This window comes from Oncorhynchus mykiss, chromosome 5 (assembly GCF_057628025.1).
Source record: "Oncorhynchus mykiss isolate SJ-2025 chromosome 5, ASM5762802v1, whole genome shotgun sequence".
NCBI lineage: Eukaryota > Metazoa > Chordata > Actinopteri > Salmoniformes > Salmonidae > Oncorhynchus > Oncorhynchus mykiss.
The window spans coordinates 46,735,605-46,753,315 of record NC_143026.1 but is presented as its reverse complement, the minus strand read 5'-3'; the positions used below and the strand labels follow the sequence as shown (position 1 = coordinate 46,753,315).

At 41.6% G+C, this 17,711-nt stretch overlaps 1 protein-coding gene across 2 annotated transcripts in view; it reads left to right on the top strand.

Moving 5' to 3' along the window:
* LOC110523958 (endoplasmic reticulum metallopeptidase 1) overlaps window positions 1-14,493 on the top strand; it is a 42,875-nt gene extending 28,382 nt beyond the window's left edge. For both annotated transcript variants that reach the window (XM_036977688.2, XM_090235040.1), the window contains exons 8-17: window positions 90-302; window positions 698-821; window positions 1,663-1,756; window positions 4,364-4,538; window positions 5,804-5,991; window positions 6,149-6,301; window positions 6,507-6,697; window positions 8,660-8,775; window positions 9,274-9,437; window positions 13,029-14,493. In XM_036977688.2, the coding sequence (XP_036833583.2) occupies window positions 90-302; window positions 698-821; window positions 1,663-1,756; window positions 4,364-4,538; window positions 5,804-5,991; window positions 6,149-6,301; window positions 6,507-6,697; window positions 8,660-8,775; window positions 9,274-9,437; window positions 13,029-13,196 (1,586 nt within the window). In that variant the 3' untranslated portion in view covers window positions 13,197-14,493. The remainder of the gene's footprint in view (window positions 1-89; window positions 303-697; window positions 822-1,662; window positions 1,757-4,363; window positions 4,539-5,803; window positions 5,992-6,148; window positions 6,302-6,506; window positions 6,698-8,659; window positions 8,776-9,273; window positions 9,438-13,028) is intronic.
* The last annotated feature ends 3,218 nt before the right edge of the window (window positions 14,494-17,711 follow it).

Genomic DNA, 17,711 nt, shown 5'->3' with positions numbered 1-17,711 from the left:
CCCTCTGATCCATTGTTAATTTATTAAACTGCTTGCCCTCACACAAATAAATCAAATGTGGTAGATGTATCACCTCATCGTATCCTCAGGTGACAACATCCTGGCAGTACTGAAGCACCTGGTCATGTCTGAGGAGCTGGCGGACTCGTCCGAGTATGCCCATGGCAACATGGTGTTCTTTGACCTGCTTGGCATGGTGGTGGTGGCGTACCCGGCCCATGTTGGCACCATCATCAACTACATGACTGCCATAGCAACCTTCATCTACCTGTTTAAGAAGTGCTTCCATCCCAGCAACATGGGTAAGGGGTCTCAAGAGCATATTTTATTTTATTAGTTCATTTGTTTGTGTTTTTATTAAATGGATAGGACCCGTGGAAAGGAGAGGTTGGAGGAGTGCGAGTCAGAAGGTCAATGGTTCTGATTCGAAACCCACGCCGACGTGTTCCAGGTTCAGCGGCACGAAGCACATGACACTCTGCCCTCTAATGGGTGTTGTATGTTTGTGAAGGATGTTAATGTGGTCTAAGAGTCCATGCAGAGCAGGTTGGTCTGGTTATGTAACCTGGGCACAGGGTATTTTCTAGTGCGGAATAGCCAACTCCTATGGAGGCTAGACTCCATTTACAGGCTAGATAGTTTCTTCTGAGGTAGGTTAAAGCTGATGGCGTCTGTATATCCCCTGTCTCTCTACCAGGAGGTTGTTACGTGAAGGAGTTGGCGTGTGCCACGGTGGTGGTCATCCTCAGCTGGTTGGTCACTCTGCTGACCGTGATCTTTGTAGCCTTTGTGGTGTCACTGATGGGACGATCCATGTTCTGGTAGTACCACTTGAAACACATTCTCTTCAGGAAATTTACCTTTTCTAGTTTATTCTGTTTTTGTTTCAAAACATTGAGATATAATATTGAGTATAACAAGAAAATATATATGAAAGTAAACTTATCAAATCAATGTTTGTTCTGTATGTATATATTGGCTCGTCCCTACCACCCACTTTGAAGGACAATTCTATAATTTTTAATTTTTTTGTAACAGTATTTTTATTTGAATTTCACAATTTTCACCCATATTAAGAGATACAACAACAGAGACAAAGCACACAGAAAAAAAAACAAGAAAAACAGCACCCACTTACACATATCTACACGTGTGTGTATATATATATATATATATATATATATACATACATACATACATACATACATACATACATACATACATACATACACACACCCATACATATACATACATACACTCATGCATATACACACATATACGCGTACGCACACACACAAATACACACCGATACATACGTACACCAATTTCCTCTTCCCGCTCGGTGCTTCTCTCACCCCATCACCATCATTGCGTCTCTCAATACATACATTTTAAACAAACTTACAAACAGAAATTAAACAAAAAAGCTCAGTTTAAACCAAGAGGTTAGGTTCCACACATGGAACGTACAGTGTAGTTCTGAAATACATTAGATCCCCGCCATTCTACGAGAATCCTTGCAGCATAATAGCTGATACCTCAGGTTCTAGGTCATTTAGATAAGGCTATAATTTATTTTAAATAATGTTGAATATTGACATATTGACAAGACGTCAAGTCAATTTTGCATAAATATTGTATTTTCCATTGTCCTCTCTTTAGGTACAACCACTTCTACACCTGCATGTTTATGTACGGTTCTGCTGCCACTGGGATGATGGTCCTCTTCCACACACTTTCCAAAAACCTCTATAGGGTGAGGTGTGTGTGTGTGTGTGTGTGTGTGTGTGTGTGTGTGTGTGTGTGTGTGTGTGTGTGTGTGTGTGTGTGTGTGTGTGTGTGTGTGTGTGTGAGAAAGGTATTCTCAGGAGGGTATTGGTGTGTGTGTGTGAGAAAGGTATTCTCAGGAGGGTATTGGTGTGTGTGTGTGAGAAAGGTATTCTCAGTAGGATATTTAGTGAGTGTGCAGACATGCACAGTGGCTAGTAATAATGAAGGGGTTTTGAACTCTGAACAGCCTGTGAATTAGGCCTCTGTTGGTGCTCAGCTCAAACATCTATAAGTGGAGCTGGGAGAGAGTGTAAGCAGGGGGAAACAAGAGAGCGCGAGCAGGGGGAAAGAGAGCGCGAGCAGGGGGAAAGAGAGCGCGAGCAGGGGGAAAGAGAGCGCGAGCAGGGGGAAAGAGTGCGAGCAGGGGGAAACAAGAGATCGAGCAGGGGGAAAGAGAGCGCGAGCAGGGGGAACAAGAGAGCGCGAGCAGGGGGAAACAAGAGATCGAGCAGGGGGAAAGAGAGCGCGAGCAGGGGGAAAGAGAGCGCGAGCAGGGGAAAAGAGAGCCCGAGCAGGGGGAAAGAGAGCGCGAGCAGGGGGAAAGAGAGCGCGAGCAGTGGGAAAGAGAGCGCGAGCAGGGGGAAACAAGAGAGCGAGCAGGGGGAAAGAGAGCGCGAGCAGGGGGAAAGAGAGCGCGAGCAGGGGGAAAGAGAGCGCGAGCAGGGGAAAAGAGAGCCCGAGCAGGGGGAAAGAGAGCGCGAGCAGGGGGAAAGAGAGCGCGAGCAGTGGGAAAGAGAGCGCGAGCAGGGGGAAACAAGAGAGCGAGCAGGGGGAAAGAGAGCGCGAGCAGGGGGAAAGAGAGCGCGAGCAGGGGGAAACAAGAGATTGAGCAGGGGGAAAGAGAGCGTGAGCAGGGGGAACAAGAGAGTGCGAGCAGGGGGAAACAAGAGATCGAGCAGGGGGAAAGAGAGCGCGAGCAGGGGGAAAGAGAGCCCGAGCAGGGGGAAAGAGAGCGCGAGCAGTGGGAAAGAGAGCCCGAGCAGGGGGAAAGAGAGCGCGAGCAGTGGGAAAGAGAGCGCGAGCAGGGGGAAACAAGAGAGCGAGCAGGGGGAAAGAGAGCGCGAGTAGGGGAAACAAGAGAGCACGAGCAGGGGAAACAAGAGAGCGCGAGCAGGGGAAACAAGAGCCAGTGTTACCTCTGCTGCAGAGGATAAGTCCTCTGAACATCAATTGTTCAGAGGAGTCTGTGTGAATCAGGCCTTCATTGTCGAATTGCTGCAAAGAAACCACTAATAAAGGACACCAATAAGAAGAGACTTACTTGTGCCAAGAAACATGAGCAATGGACATTAGACCGGTGGAAATATGTTCTTTGGTCTGATGAGTCCAAATTTTTGATTTTTGGTTCAAACTGCTGTGTCTTTGTAAGATGCAGAGGTGAATGGATGATCTTTGCCTTTGTGGTTCCCATAGCATTCTTCATATATTTTTCAACAGGACAATGACCCAACACACCTCCAGGCTGTGTAAGGGCTATTTGACCAAGAATGAGAGTGATGGAGTGCTGCATCTGATGACCTGGCCTCCACAATCACCCGACCTCAACCCAATTGAGATGGTTTGGGATGAGTTGGACCACAGAGTGAAGGAAAAGCATATGTGGGAACTCCTTCAAGACTGTTGGAAAAGTATTCCAGGTGAAGCTGGTTGAGAGAATGCCAAGTGTGCAAAGCTGTCATCAAAGCAAATGGTGGTTACTTTGAAGAATCTAAAATATATTTTGATGAGTTAGAGAGAGAGGACCTTATTAGAGATACATATCCACAAAGAATTAGAAAATAAACCCAATTCCCATATCTACTGGGTGTATTCACAGTTTGCCATCACAGCAGCAACATTTGTGACCTGTTTCCACAAGAAAAGGGCAACCAGTGAAGAACAAACACCATTGTAAATACAGCCCATATTTATGTTTTTGTACAATACTTTGTATATAGACATAATGACATTTGAAATGTCTTTATTCTTTTGGAACTTCTGTGAGTGTAAAGTTACATTTTTTGTTTATTTCACTTTTGTTTATTATCTACTTCACTTGCTTTGGCTATGTTGGCATGTTTCCCATTCCAATAAAGCCCTTAAATTGAATTGAGAGAGCACGGGGAAAGAGCAAGAGAGAGCAGGTGGAAAGAGTGTGAGAGAGAGAGTCCCTCCCATCCCTCTCACTCTATCTATACTGAAGTTCAGACACACTCCATCTCTCACATGTTCACTTTGCCAGGCCACGGTTGGGCTCCATGAAGAACACAGCTCAAAACATGCATCAAACCAAATGCTATGTTGATTTTATGTAGCTAAGAGGTGCAGCTACCCCTGAGAATCAAGGAACATTGTATTGATATGAACTGAAATTGACGGGCCTTTTTTTGGGAGAGTAATAATCTGATTGCAGCTGTTAAGTGGTGATAATGTGGTTGCCCTTTAGTGACCTGCCTCTCTATGGGTTTTCTCCTGCTATAAATGTCACCCAGGGTTCTTCCATGCCCTTGTTGACCCCTCTCACTCCGTGTGTCTGTCTGTCTTCCTCCTGCAGGGTGTGCGTCGCCTGGAGGTGGGGGAGCTCTACTTTGATGTGAGCCTGCTGCTGTGGTGTGGCGCGCTGGTTTACTTAACAGCTCACGGCCTTTGCTCTGCCTACGTCCCCATGCTCATGGTGGCCTTCCCTCTGGCCACCAAGCTGCTCCTCGCCAGGGAGTTCAAACTCCGAGGTAAAGAGACTAGAGTGGTCAAAACATTGTGCCACACTGTACCTGGGTCTGTGTTACAGATTTTGAACTTTTCTTCGAATTTCTCTCCCACGAGGAAGTTCCTTTTCAAGGAGAATAAATGGATATGGGTTAGTGTTGGATACTAGGGTTGGGTGATATTTTGCGGTGACCTCTTCTACGGTATGCTACTCCAAATATCTCGATGTCCAATATAATCGTTTGACCAAATCCTTCTTTTTTTTTTGTACTGATTACCAATATTATAGTCACATCCTCTTTGTGTGGCAAAAAAATGAGGCCTGAGTTAATTCATTTGGACTTCATTGTCAACATATCGATATAGCCTAACTGATAAAAAAAAAGGCAGTTTTTATTTGTAAAGTTCAAATGGAGCGTAGTCTTTCTTCCACTTCACGATATATCGTCAATGTCAAATATCAGGATATTCTATTTTAATCATATATCAACCCAACCCTACTGGACACTGTTCAAGGGTCCCATTGTTGTTATTATTACATGTGATGTTTAATTAGAATGTCTTTTTCAGTTCAGTCCATGGTTGTTATTATTACGTGTGATGTTTAATTAGAATGTCTTTTTCAGTTCAGTCCATGGTTGTTATTATTACGTGTGATGTTTAATTAGAATGTCTTTTTCAGTTCAGTCCATGGTTGTTATTATTACGTGTGATGTTTAATTAGAATGTCTTTTTCAGTTCAGTCCATGGTTGTTATTATTACGTGTGATGTTTAATTAGAATGTCTTTTTCAGTTCAGTCCATGGTTGTTATTATTACGTGTGATGTTTAATTAGAATGTCTTTTTCAGTTCAGTCCATGGTTGTTATTATTACGTGTGATGTTTAATTAGAATGTCTTTTTCAGTTCAGTCCATTGTTGTTATTATTACGTGTGATGTTTAATTAGAATGTCTTTTTCAGTTCAGTCCATTGTTGTTATTATTACGTGTGATGTTTAATTAGAATGTCTTTTTCAGTTCAGTCCATTGTTGTTATTATTACGTGTGATGTTTAATTAGAATGTCTTTTTCAGTTCATTTTCACAGCTCAGCAACAACACTGATGCATTGATGTGTCTAACCATTATTGTTTCTTTAAATGGAAAGGCAGGAATTGTTATTATTCTGGCTGTTAATATGTCCCTCCTGTCCTGCTTTGGTCCAGGTGTAGCTGTGGATAACTCTGTGCTCTACCAGCTGGGTTAGGGTCAGTTCATGTAAATGTATCTCTCCTGTCTATATCTCCAGGTGCTTCGGTGAAGTACTCTGTGCTCTACCAGCTGGGTCTGGCTTTGCCCTATGTCCACTTCATGTCCCTGATCTGGTTGGTGTTTGAGATCTTCACGCCCACCCTGGGGAGGATCAACACATGCCCTCCTGATGTGGTCCTGGCCACCATCGTCACCTTCACCACATTCTTCTTCTCCTCCTTCTTTGTCAGTACAGTTACTGTACCTCTTTAGCGAAATATTAGAAACTCAACTGTCTTGTTTCAAGTGTCTCTTAAGAGCAAAAATGTGATGACAGGTAAAACCACTGTGTTTTTAAGCCTCTCTCGTTCTCCTTTTCTGTCTGTTTTCTTCTCTCTTCCAGCTCCACTTTATCTACCTGGCCAGGTCTACTAAGTGGCTGTTGGCAGGTCTTGGAACAGTGTTTACTGTGTTTCTGTTGCTTGTATCCTGCGGTATGTTCTTTCCCTACACAGCAGACCCCTCCGGCCCACGCCCCAAACGGATCTCCATCCAGGTGAGACCATCTGAGGCTCTTTCTGCTTACACACACACACACCTGACAGCTTTTTATTTAACCTTTTATTCATCCAGGCAAGTCAGTTAATAACAAATCTATTATTTTAATGAAATTCATTAATGGTTTATTTAGTTAGAAACAGATACAAACACGTTGACACATTGAATAAACTTTTATCTGATGCGGGGACCCCCCCCAAAAGCACACCACTCGTATCTTCCACGGTCTGGACGGCCAGGTGGAGAGTAGAGACTCAGGTCTGTGGATCAACAGCTGTGACTACACTGGCATGCAGCACATCACGCCTATCATACCAGAGATCAATGATACCATCAAGACCAATTGTCAGGAGGACAGGCATTTCTGTGGCTACCCCTGGTTCGGATCTGATAAGTAAGTCACACCCACAGAATTAAGTGGAACGTTATTATAATTATAATACATTTGATGTGCTGTTGTATCTCCGTGACTACTCTGCTCTGTTGTTTAAAGTTCTGTTGCCCGTGATATATATTGTTTATTGCTTATGACTTGATGGTGCTCTGTCCATGTAGTTAGGCGGATCATATTTCTTTGACTTGTTTTATGACATTGTATGTATGTTTCTGCATATGTACCAAGATGTTCAAATAAACCTAAACTTAACCTAAACCTCGTAGAACGCACAGTATCAGTCAACAGTTTGGACACAGCTACTCATTTTTTAATTTAACCTCTATTTAACTAGGCAAGTCAGTTTAGAACAAATTCTTATTTACAATGACGGCCTACAAATTCAAGGGTTTGTCTTTATTTTTTACTCTTTTCTACATTGTAGAATAATAGTGAAGACATCAAAACTATGAAATAACACACATGGTATCATGTAACCATTGTTAAACATATCTAAATATATTTTAGATTCTTCAAAGTAGCCACCCTTTGTGTTAATGACAACTTTGTAAACTCTTGGCATTCTCTCAACCACCTTCGTGAGGAATGCATTTCCAACAGTCTTGAACGAGTTCCCAGATATGGTGAGCACTTGTTGGCTGCTTTTCCTTCACTCTGCAGTCCTACTCATCCCAAACCATCTCAATTGGGTTGAGGTCAGGTGATTGTGGAGGCCAGGTCATCTGATGCAGCACTCCATCACTCTCCTTGGTCAAATAGCCCTTACACAGCCTGGAGGTGTGTGCTAGGTCATTGTCCTGTTGAAAAACAAAAGATAGTCCCACTAAGAGCAAAGCTGATGGGATGGTATATCGCTGCAGAATGCTGTGTAGCCATGCTGGTTAAGTGTGCCTTGAATTCTAAATAATTCACAGACAGTGTCACCAGCAAAGCTATCACAACATCACACCTCCTTGCTTCACTGTGGGAACCACACATGCAGAGATCATCCATTCACCTACTCTGCATCTCACAAAGACATATTTGTACTCATCAGACCAAAGGACAGATTTCCATTGGTCTAATGTACATTGCTCGTGTTTCTTGGCCCAAGCAAGTCTCTTCTTCTTATTGGTGTCCTTGAGTAGTGGTTTCTTGGTCGCAATTAGACCCTGAAGGCCTGATTCATGCAGTCTCCTCTGAACCGTTGATGTTGAGATGTGTCTAGAACTTGAACTCTGCAGCCCAAATAAATGCTTCACAATCTGAGGTGCAATCCTCTGCAGCAGAGGTAACTCTGGGTCTTCCTTTCCTGTGGCGGTCCTCATGAGAGCCAGTTTCATCATAGCGCTTCATGGTTTTTGCAACTGCACTTGGAGAAACTTTCAAAGTTCTTGAACTTTTCCGGATTGAATGAAAGTAATGATGGACTATCATTTCTCTTTGCTTATTTGAGCTGTTATTGCCATAATATGGACTTGGTATTTTACCAAATAGGGATATCTTTTGTATACCACCCCTACCTTGTCACAACACAACTGATTGGCTCAAACGCATTAAGAAGGAAAGAAATTCCACAAATTAATTTTTAACAAGGCACACCAGTTAATTAAATTGCATTCCATGTGACTACCTCATGAAGCTAGTTGAGAGAATGCCAAGAGTGTACAAAGCTGTCATCAAGGCAAAGGGTGGCTACTTTGAAGAATCTCAATCTACATTTAGATTTGTTTAACACTTTTTTGGTTACTGCATGACTCCATATGTGTTATTTCAAAGTTTAGATGTCTTCACTAATTATTCTAGTTGGTGTGTCCAAACTTTTGACTGGCACTGTATACATAAAAAGAAAAACTGTTTTTAAAATGTTACTATATCATGCATATACCATATATTTATTTTTGAACACTTCCTGGCAAGTTTTGACTGGTTCAGCAAAAAAAAAAAAAACATCTTAAAATATTTTTTTCTTCTTGTTTTCAGGAATAACTGGTACCTCCCAGCCCCTGAGGTCTTTCCCAAGTCTCCTATGGAGTTTCAGCTCCTTTCTAAAGAGGAGACAAAATGGGGAACAGTTAGGTTGACTTTTGAAGTCAAAGGTGAGATGTCCCTTTCATCCTCTAATCCTCTGTGTGTCTACATCCTCTCCTCCTACCTTCTGTAAGATCCAATACCCCTCCCTGTGTGTGTGTATATATATATATATATATGTATGTATATGTATGTGTATATATATATATATATATATATGTATGTGTGTATGTATATGTATGTATATATATGTATGTATATGTATGTATGTATATGTATGTATATGTATGTATGTGTATGTATGTATGTATATATACGTATGTATATATATGTATGTATATGTATATATATGCATGTATATGTATGTATGTATGTATGTATATATATGTATATATGTATGTATGTATATATATATATATATGTATGTGTATATATATGTATATATATATATATGTATGTGTATATATATGTATGTGTATATATATGTATATATATATGTGTGTGTGTATGTATATATGTGTGTGTGTATGTGTATATATATATATATATGAATGTGTGTCCTCCAGGTCCCAGCCACATGTCCCTCTACCTCATGCCCCACCGAGGAGCCTCTCTGTCTAGCTGGTGGTTTGGGGACGGCACCCCCCAGTTATACCTGGCTAGAGAGTATTTCATATTCTACACCCATGGCCTGGATGCCCCCGCCTGGAACTTCTGGTTTGAAATACAGGTATTGAATATTAGAGATTTATGGTTCCAAGCAGGCAAAGTTGGTGACAATCAAAACTGGGTGTTATCTGATTGTAAATGACATAATTTGGACCAGTTTTGTCTGCTGGGTTAGCGCTTAATTTCATACATTGCATTTTTTCGCGCACAATGTACAGTACCAGTCAAAAGTTTTGATACACCTACTCATTCAAGTTTTTAAAAGTGTTTTTACTATTTTCTACATTGTAGAATAATAGTGAAGACATCAAAACTATGAAATAACAAATATGGAATCATGTAGTAACCATGTGTTAACCTGTTGATCCTACTTGAGACGCAGACGTCTCAACTAGGCACCTGGAAATGCAAATGCGCTTCGCTAAATGCTAAATGTACTCGTTAAAACTCAAACGTTCATTAAAACACACATACAGGGTATTGAATTAAAGCTCCACTCGTTGTGAATCTAGCCAACAAGTCAGATTTTTAAAATGCTTTTCGGCGAAAGCATGAGAAGCTATTATCTGATAGCATGCAACACCCCAATATACCTGAAGGGGACGTAAACAAAAGAATTAGCGTAGCCGGCGCTACATAAAAACGCAGAAATAAAATATAAAACATTCATTACCTTTGATGATATTCTTTGTTGGCACTCCTATATGTTCCATAAACATCACAATTGGGTATTTTTCCCGGTTAAATCCGTCCATGTATGCCCAAAATATCCATTTGTATAGCCTGTCTGGTTCAGGAAAAAAGCTCTCTTCCAACACGCAACGTCATTTTTTAAAATTATATAAGTTGCCTATATTCTTTGACAAAACACTTCAACCTACTTTTGTAACCCAACTTTAGGTATTTGTAAACGTTAATAAGCGATCAAATTGATCACTGGGCGATCTGTATTCAATAGCAGCTACTCAAGAAAACAATGTCCCTTTTTCTCTCCTCCAAAATCGATTGCTGTATGCTGGACGGAATGAAGGATCTATTTGTCATGACACAAAGGATTTTTGTCAATGACAATGACGTTTTTGGCGACATCGTGTGGAAGCTGTAGGAATTGCATCCGTGGCCCTATTTAATTTGGTGTCCCTTAAACAATACATGCAAGTGGCGCATGGATATTTTTTTCAGTTTTCAGTGACCAGTTTTTCTTGCGCTTTTCGATGAAACACACGCTCTGTTATAGTCACAGCCGTGATTTAACCAGTTTTAGAAACTTCAGAGTGTTTTCTATCCACACATACTAATCATATGCATATACTATATTCCTGGCATGAGTAGCAGGACGCTGAAATGTTGCGCGATTTTTAACAGAATGTTCGAAAAAGGAGGGGGTAGACTTAAGAGGTTTATATTTGAGATTCTTCAAAGTAGCCACCCTTTGCCTTGATGACAGCTTTGCGCATTCTCTCAACTGGAATGCTTTTCCAACAGTCTTGATGGAGTTTCCACATATGCTGAACACTTGTTGGCTGCTTTTCCTTCACTCGTTCACCCTGAGATCCAACTCATCCCAAAGCATCTCAATTGGGTTGAGTTCAGGTGATTGTGGATGCCAGATCATCTGATGCAGCACTCCATCACTCTCCTTCTTGGTCGAATAGCCCTTACACAGATGATAGTCCCACTAAGTGCAAACCAGATGGGAAGGCGTATCGCTGCAGAATCCTGTGGTAGCCATGCTGGTTAAGTGTGCCTTGAATTCTACACTGCTCATAAAAATAAAGGGAACACTAAAATAACACATCCTAGATCTGAATGAATGAAATATTCTTATTAAATACTTTTTTCGTTACATAGTTGAATGTGCTGACAACAAATTCACACAAAAATTATCAATGGAAATCAAATGTATCAACCCATGGAGGTCTGGATTTGGAGTCACACTCAAAATTAAAGAAAGAAATGCCACCCCACACCATGACTGACCCACCGCCAAACCGGTCATGCTGGAGGACGTTGCAGGCAGCAGAACGTTCTCCACAATGTCTCCAGACTGTCACATGTGCTCAGTGTGAACCTGCTTTCATCTGTGAAGAGCACAGGGCGCCAGTGGCGAATTTGCCAATCTTGGTGTTCTCTGGCAAATGAAAAACGTCCTGCACTGTGTTGGGCTGTAAGCACAACCCCCACCTGTGGACGTCGGGCCCTCGTACCACCCTCATGGAGTCTGTTTCTGACCGTTTGAGCAGACACATGCACATTTGTGGCCTGCTGGAGGTCATTTTGCAGGGCTCTGGCAGTGCTCCTCCTTGCACAAAGGCGGAGGTAGCGGACCTGCTGCTGGGTTGTTGCCCTCCTACGGCCTCCTCCACGTCTCCTGATGTACTGGCCTGTTTCCTGGTAGCGCCTCCATGCTCTGGACACTACGCTGACAGACACAGCAAACCTTCTTGCCACAGCTCGCATTGATGTGCTATCCTGGATGAGCTGCACTACCTGAGCCACTTGTGTGGGTTGTAGACACCGTCTCATGCTACCACTAGAGTGAAAGCATCGCCAGCATTCAAAAGTGACCAAAACATCAGCCAGGAAGCATAGGAACTGAGAAGTGGTCTGTGGTCCCCACCTGCAGAACCACTCTTTATTGGGGGTGTCTTGCTAATTGCCTATAATTTCCACCTGTTGTCTATTCCATTTGCACAACAGCATGTGAAATGTATTGTCAATCAGTGTTGCTTCCTAAGTGGACAGTTTGATTTCACAGAAGTGCGATTGACTTGGAGTTACATTGTGTTGTTTAAGTGTTCCCTTTATTTTTTTGAGCAGTGTAAATAATTCACAACAGTGTCAACAGCAAACCAGCCCACACTACCTCCTCCTCCATGCTTCACAGTGGGAACCACGCATGCGGAGATCATCCGTTCACCTACTCTGCGTCTCACAAAGACACGGCAGTTGGAGGCAAAAATCTCAAATTTGGACTCATCAAACCAAAGGACAGATTTCCACCAATCTAATGTCCATTGCTCCTGGACTTCCTGACGGGCCGCCCCCAGGTGGTAAGGGTAGGCAACAACACGTCTGCCACGCTGATCCTCAACACTGGGGCCCCTCGGGGGTGTGTACTTATTCCCCTCCTATACTCCCTGTTCACCCACGACTCCAACACCGTCATTAAGTTTGCTGACGAAACAACAGTGGTAGGCCTGATCACTGATTGGCTCAAACGCATTAAGAAGTCAAGAAATTCCATAAATTAACAAGGCACACCTGTTAATTGAAATTAATTCCAGGTGACTACCTCATGAAGCTGGTTGGGAGAATGCCAAGAGTGTGCGAAGCTGTCAAAGGCAAAGGGTGGCTACTTTGAAGAAAAATCTAAAATATATTTTGATTGGTTTAACACCTTTTTTGGTTACTGCATGATTCCTTCCATATGTGCTATTCATAGTATTGATGTATTCACTATTATTCTACAATGTAGAAAATAGTAAAAATAAAGAAAAACCCTGGAATGAGTAGGTGTCCAAACTTTTGACTAGTACTGTATTTTCAAAAGCTTCACATGAATTTGTGCAGTGTGCATTTATATTTGTGTGTTTATTTATTGTCCATTTATTATTGTGTGTTTTGATGTTTCTGTATTTCCCCTCTCCAGCCTCCCAGCGAGGAGGGCCCAGAGGGGATGATCTCAGTAGCCATCTCATCTCACTACTACTTTGGAGAGGACCAGAGGACTGTTCAGCTAGACGACATGCTACAGAGGTTCCCCAAGTGGGCGTTCCCCTCTTCCTGGGTCTCCACCTATCACATGTACAGATACTGAGATAATGGGCCCGTTGTTGGGCCTGCTTCCCCTCCACTCCAATACACTGAAACAGACAGACACAGATGGCAGACACACGGACATGCATGTCCCCAGTTCACTGGCAAATTCAAGAGAACCCCACCATCACGTTGTCAATAGGCTAGTTGCTAACAGGAGAGCCACTTAAGGCAAGCAACCTTTTTTATACAGTATATTGTAACAGGTAGGACAATAAAATAACTAACTTACTGACAAGGGCATGGTCCACCGGAGTTCTTCCTTCTTTTTTGTGGGGATAGAGGTAATTAGGGCGTTGTTTTTTTTACTCTCTTTACCTAACTGTTTTGTATCTATTCTACCTCCTGCCAGCTCTGTCAACAAGCATGAGGTCAAAAGCATCAGTCTATAGCGTCACTATCTATATTTTCAGGAAAGGCTACAGTGGATGGTTATATCTCTAACATGTCTGGTTCTGACCTTTCCAGGGCCAAGCATAAAGGGACAATTCACATATTTTACATTTCCCTAGGGTGTATTTTGTTACCTTCAAACAGTTATATATATATATATATAAAATGTTTTAATTGGTTGAATGAAAGTTTGTGTGAATTAAATTGTCATGTTTGGATTGTTTATATTTTATTGTACTGCAAGTGCTATGAATTCATTTTTTTACAGGGAAACTGTGGATAGTTCAGAGGGCACACGGGTGCACTCCTATCATTTAAATATAGTTGATTAGATTAAAATCGGTCTTTTGTTTTAACTAGCAAAGTGCAATGAAATGTTAATTCAAGTTGTGTGAGTTTTTGCATGAATTTGGTTAAAAGGACAGTGAATTTGTTCGTACTTTGAGAACTTGCTACCAAGCTCGTGTGTATCAGACACACTTATTTCTCAGAGATGATGCTAAACTGAAGACATGTTACTACTGTTGGGTTCTGAGAATATGAAATATACTTATTCATGTCACTGAGGGAGAGAGGGTAATGTGTAACGTTATATCAGGTATCCTATTGAAATATTGAGTGCAGGAAAGCAATCACATGTGGCAGGCATTGATAAGGGGAGAAAGCCATGGATCAGTGATGAAGGGGGGTCGAGATCAGATCAGGTCATGTTAAGGGAGAAAAATAAGTTTATGGCCCGTATCACTTAGTGTCCTGCCTAGCAGTAAAGATGCAATGTTTGTACAGATGTGTAGGAGGAGACTCAGCCTAGGAGGAAGGGTTAAATATCAGTGCTTGTGTGAAAATGTTTTTGTCTGAATGCAGCCGTCTGGACCCTCTGGGAGGAATAAACTTGGTTACGCTTTTATGGTGTCCGTTGAGTTTTTTATTCTGAGAATTATAACCTAACAGGTTTCACCACGATTTGCAGTCGAACTAGAATCAGTGAAACAGGAGCCGGTGCCGTGCTGAAAATCTCAACCTGCCAGAATTCCCCCTCCCCCCCCGTGGTGCTTGTTCACTTCTAAAAGGCATTTTTAGGAGTACGAATTTGTATAAGCAGTAATATTTCTAGAGGTAGTAGTATCATCGTTTTGTCTGATAATTAAATAATTGTAACTCAAGAAAATGTATTTGTTTTAAATATATTTTAAAAATTCATCATACATTTCAGATTGGTTGTGACTGCCCACAATGGTTCCACTAGTCCTGTATGATAACCATACCATCATTGTATTATTATGTCTGCGCTGCCTGTCAGGACTAGGTTAGGCTTGAGTTCCAGGTGTTGGGGTTCGTTCCTTGTTAATCATTGGCGAAATTAGCATTCTGAAAATATCTTTAATTAAATAACTCAAAAACCTTTATTAAATGCAATTGCAGACTGAAGTTGACAACAGGAACATAGCACGCATGTTTCCGAGTAAGTTCTGCAAAATAGGAAAAGTCCCAAGTTATTTTATTAAGCACGAAGTCCAGCCCAAGTGATGTCACTGCATATGTCATTACCTACTACTCATCAGACCAAGCCCATGCATACACAGCTTTACAAACTTGCAAGAGAGATAGAAAACCATTGGAACTATTGTAAGGGCTAGGGGTGGGGGCACTGCTCAAATTTATTAGGCCTAGGGAGGCTCTAGAAACCTTATCTTTACGTATGCTCCGACAGGGAGGTTGTTAGAGAACTCACTGGATGATCGCTTGGGTCAACCATGAAGGTTTTTTATTGTTCTCTTTTGTTTTACAGTGTCAGAATTTTTATGTTAAATCGCATCGATACATAGAGATTGCTGGATGATACGGTACAATTAATTGCATACAAGGCTCAGTCTGTGTTTTGCGTTAACACCCAAGGATGAAAATGGAGAGGGCATGGAGATCAGCATTACATGGGTATAGAATGTAACGGATGGACGGTTCTTTCCCCAGTTTTAGTCGCATCAAGGGTGGTGGGAAGTTATTAAACATGTACTTTTTTTTCTCTTTCCTTTTCAGGTCAATATGTTTTTAGATTTTGTGGAACATAAGTGATCATTGTCCCAGAGGAGGGACTGATGTATATTGACTAATTGATTTGAGAATGTTTCAGTATGTTCATAACTGTAGAAGTGCATTGGGAGTAGTGACAAGTGTGTTATGTGTTAGATGGAATGATATATGTGCAAATGTATCTGTAGCAGGGGGCGAGGTACACATGAGGCCTGTGTTTGAGAAGGAATGTTTACATAGGGCTGTTAAGTGGGATGGAACGTGACTGCAGTGGAGATCTGTGGGGGCTTATAGATTAAGGTCGTGGTGATAGATGGGTATCATTCCCAGAGACTAGGTATATTGTTACAGGGGATAGCTCGTAGGAGAGGGAGGACAGCTAACTGTGCACAATATAGGGAAGTTAAATTGAACTTTACACATACCTAGATCAGGGTGAAAGTAGCTGAGATAGTGTGGAAAGTTCAGACTATGGTAAACTTTCAAGAAACGTGACTCAGTTTTGTTAGGTTGGATCTGTGTTTGCAAGTTCTCTCGAGCCATCATTGTAAATAAGAATTTGTTCTTAACTGACTTGCCTAGTTAAATAAAGGTTAAATAAAACAAACAAAAAAGTCCCCCAGCTCCTCCGCACAATCCACGGTCTTCCAGTCAACGCTCACATCCACTACAAGATTATGGTGCTGGTCTACGGCGCAGCAAGAGGAACTGCCCCTCACTGCCTTCAGGCTATGCTCAAACCCTATGCTCTGCCACCTCTGGTCTCTTGGCTCCCACTCAGCCCAGTCCAAGCTCTTCTCTGTCCTGTCACCCCAATGGTGCTGTCCTAGCATCCCCCGAAGCTAGGACAGCAGAGTCGCTGCCCATCTTCCGAAAGCACCGGAAACCCTACCTCTTCAAAAAGTACCTCAAATAATCCCCCTCCTCACCTCGAACCTCCCCAATAATAATCCTGAACCAACACTTGCACTTGACCCCCCCTCCCCAGCTCAGACTTTGCCGATAGCTACTCTGAGGAAATGTCTATTTACTATGCCTGTGATGTGGTTGTCCCACCTAGCTAATTTAAGATGAATCGCTCTGGATAAGAGTGTCTGCTAAATTACTAAAATGTTAATAGAAAATATGATGGAAAAAAAAAAAGTGTAAAAAAAACCCCACTAATTAAAGAAAATGTCTCATTGAGCCGACATTTGCAGCCCTTACCGTGAATGTAGTCACCACAAACGTGAGTTAGAACAGATCTTCCTCGATAGGGATTGATTCCAGCACTAAGGCGGGGGGGATTCAATCCGATCTCAATTGTTAATTCTTTATATGGTGCATTGCTAACAAAACACAATCACTAGTGTCTTGATAGTGCACTCGTTTCCATGTTCACCAAAGCACATGTCAAGTTCAAACAAACAATGATAAACATTACTCAAAAGGAGCTAGCATAGGGCTACAAATAGTCATATCCCATTAAACGTGGTTAATTCCAATGCGCTAATTTAATCTGGGTCAATATTTGGTGGAAATATTAATTTAATCCACTGATATGGGCCTCGAATTTCACTTAAATGTCCTTGAATTTTTTTTATGAAAAATTGAGTAATTCATATCGCTGATATCATTTAACTTAAACTTGAGTTAGAAAAATGGGATCTGAAATTGACATGGCAACATCTTAAATTGAGTTTTCTGTGGACCTATCTTGCCATGTCTTGTTCAAATTTAACTCACTTATCCCTTTTTTTAGTTACACATTTTACTTAGTTGCAGAGTATTTCAGAGCCACTGAATAAAGTGCAGTTTTGTATGACATTTTTAGATATTCATCAACTGGAGTTACCCCCTAACCATACCGTTAAATCAGTTATTATAGCATGACAACAGGATTAACATGGTTGATATCATTTATGGGAATGATGTGTAAGTGAAACAGAACCACTGTTTTTTCCCCATGCAAAAAAAGAAGCTTGAAATGAACATGTGTTCAAATGAAGATACCACCGTGTGGAGCAATAAAGTGCTTAATACCTGATTAACCGTTATTTTTGGTAGTCGTCGTCTTGAAAATATCAATTGCAATTGGGAAAAAAATAAGTCA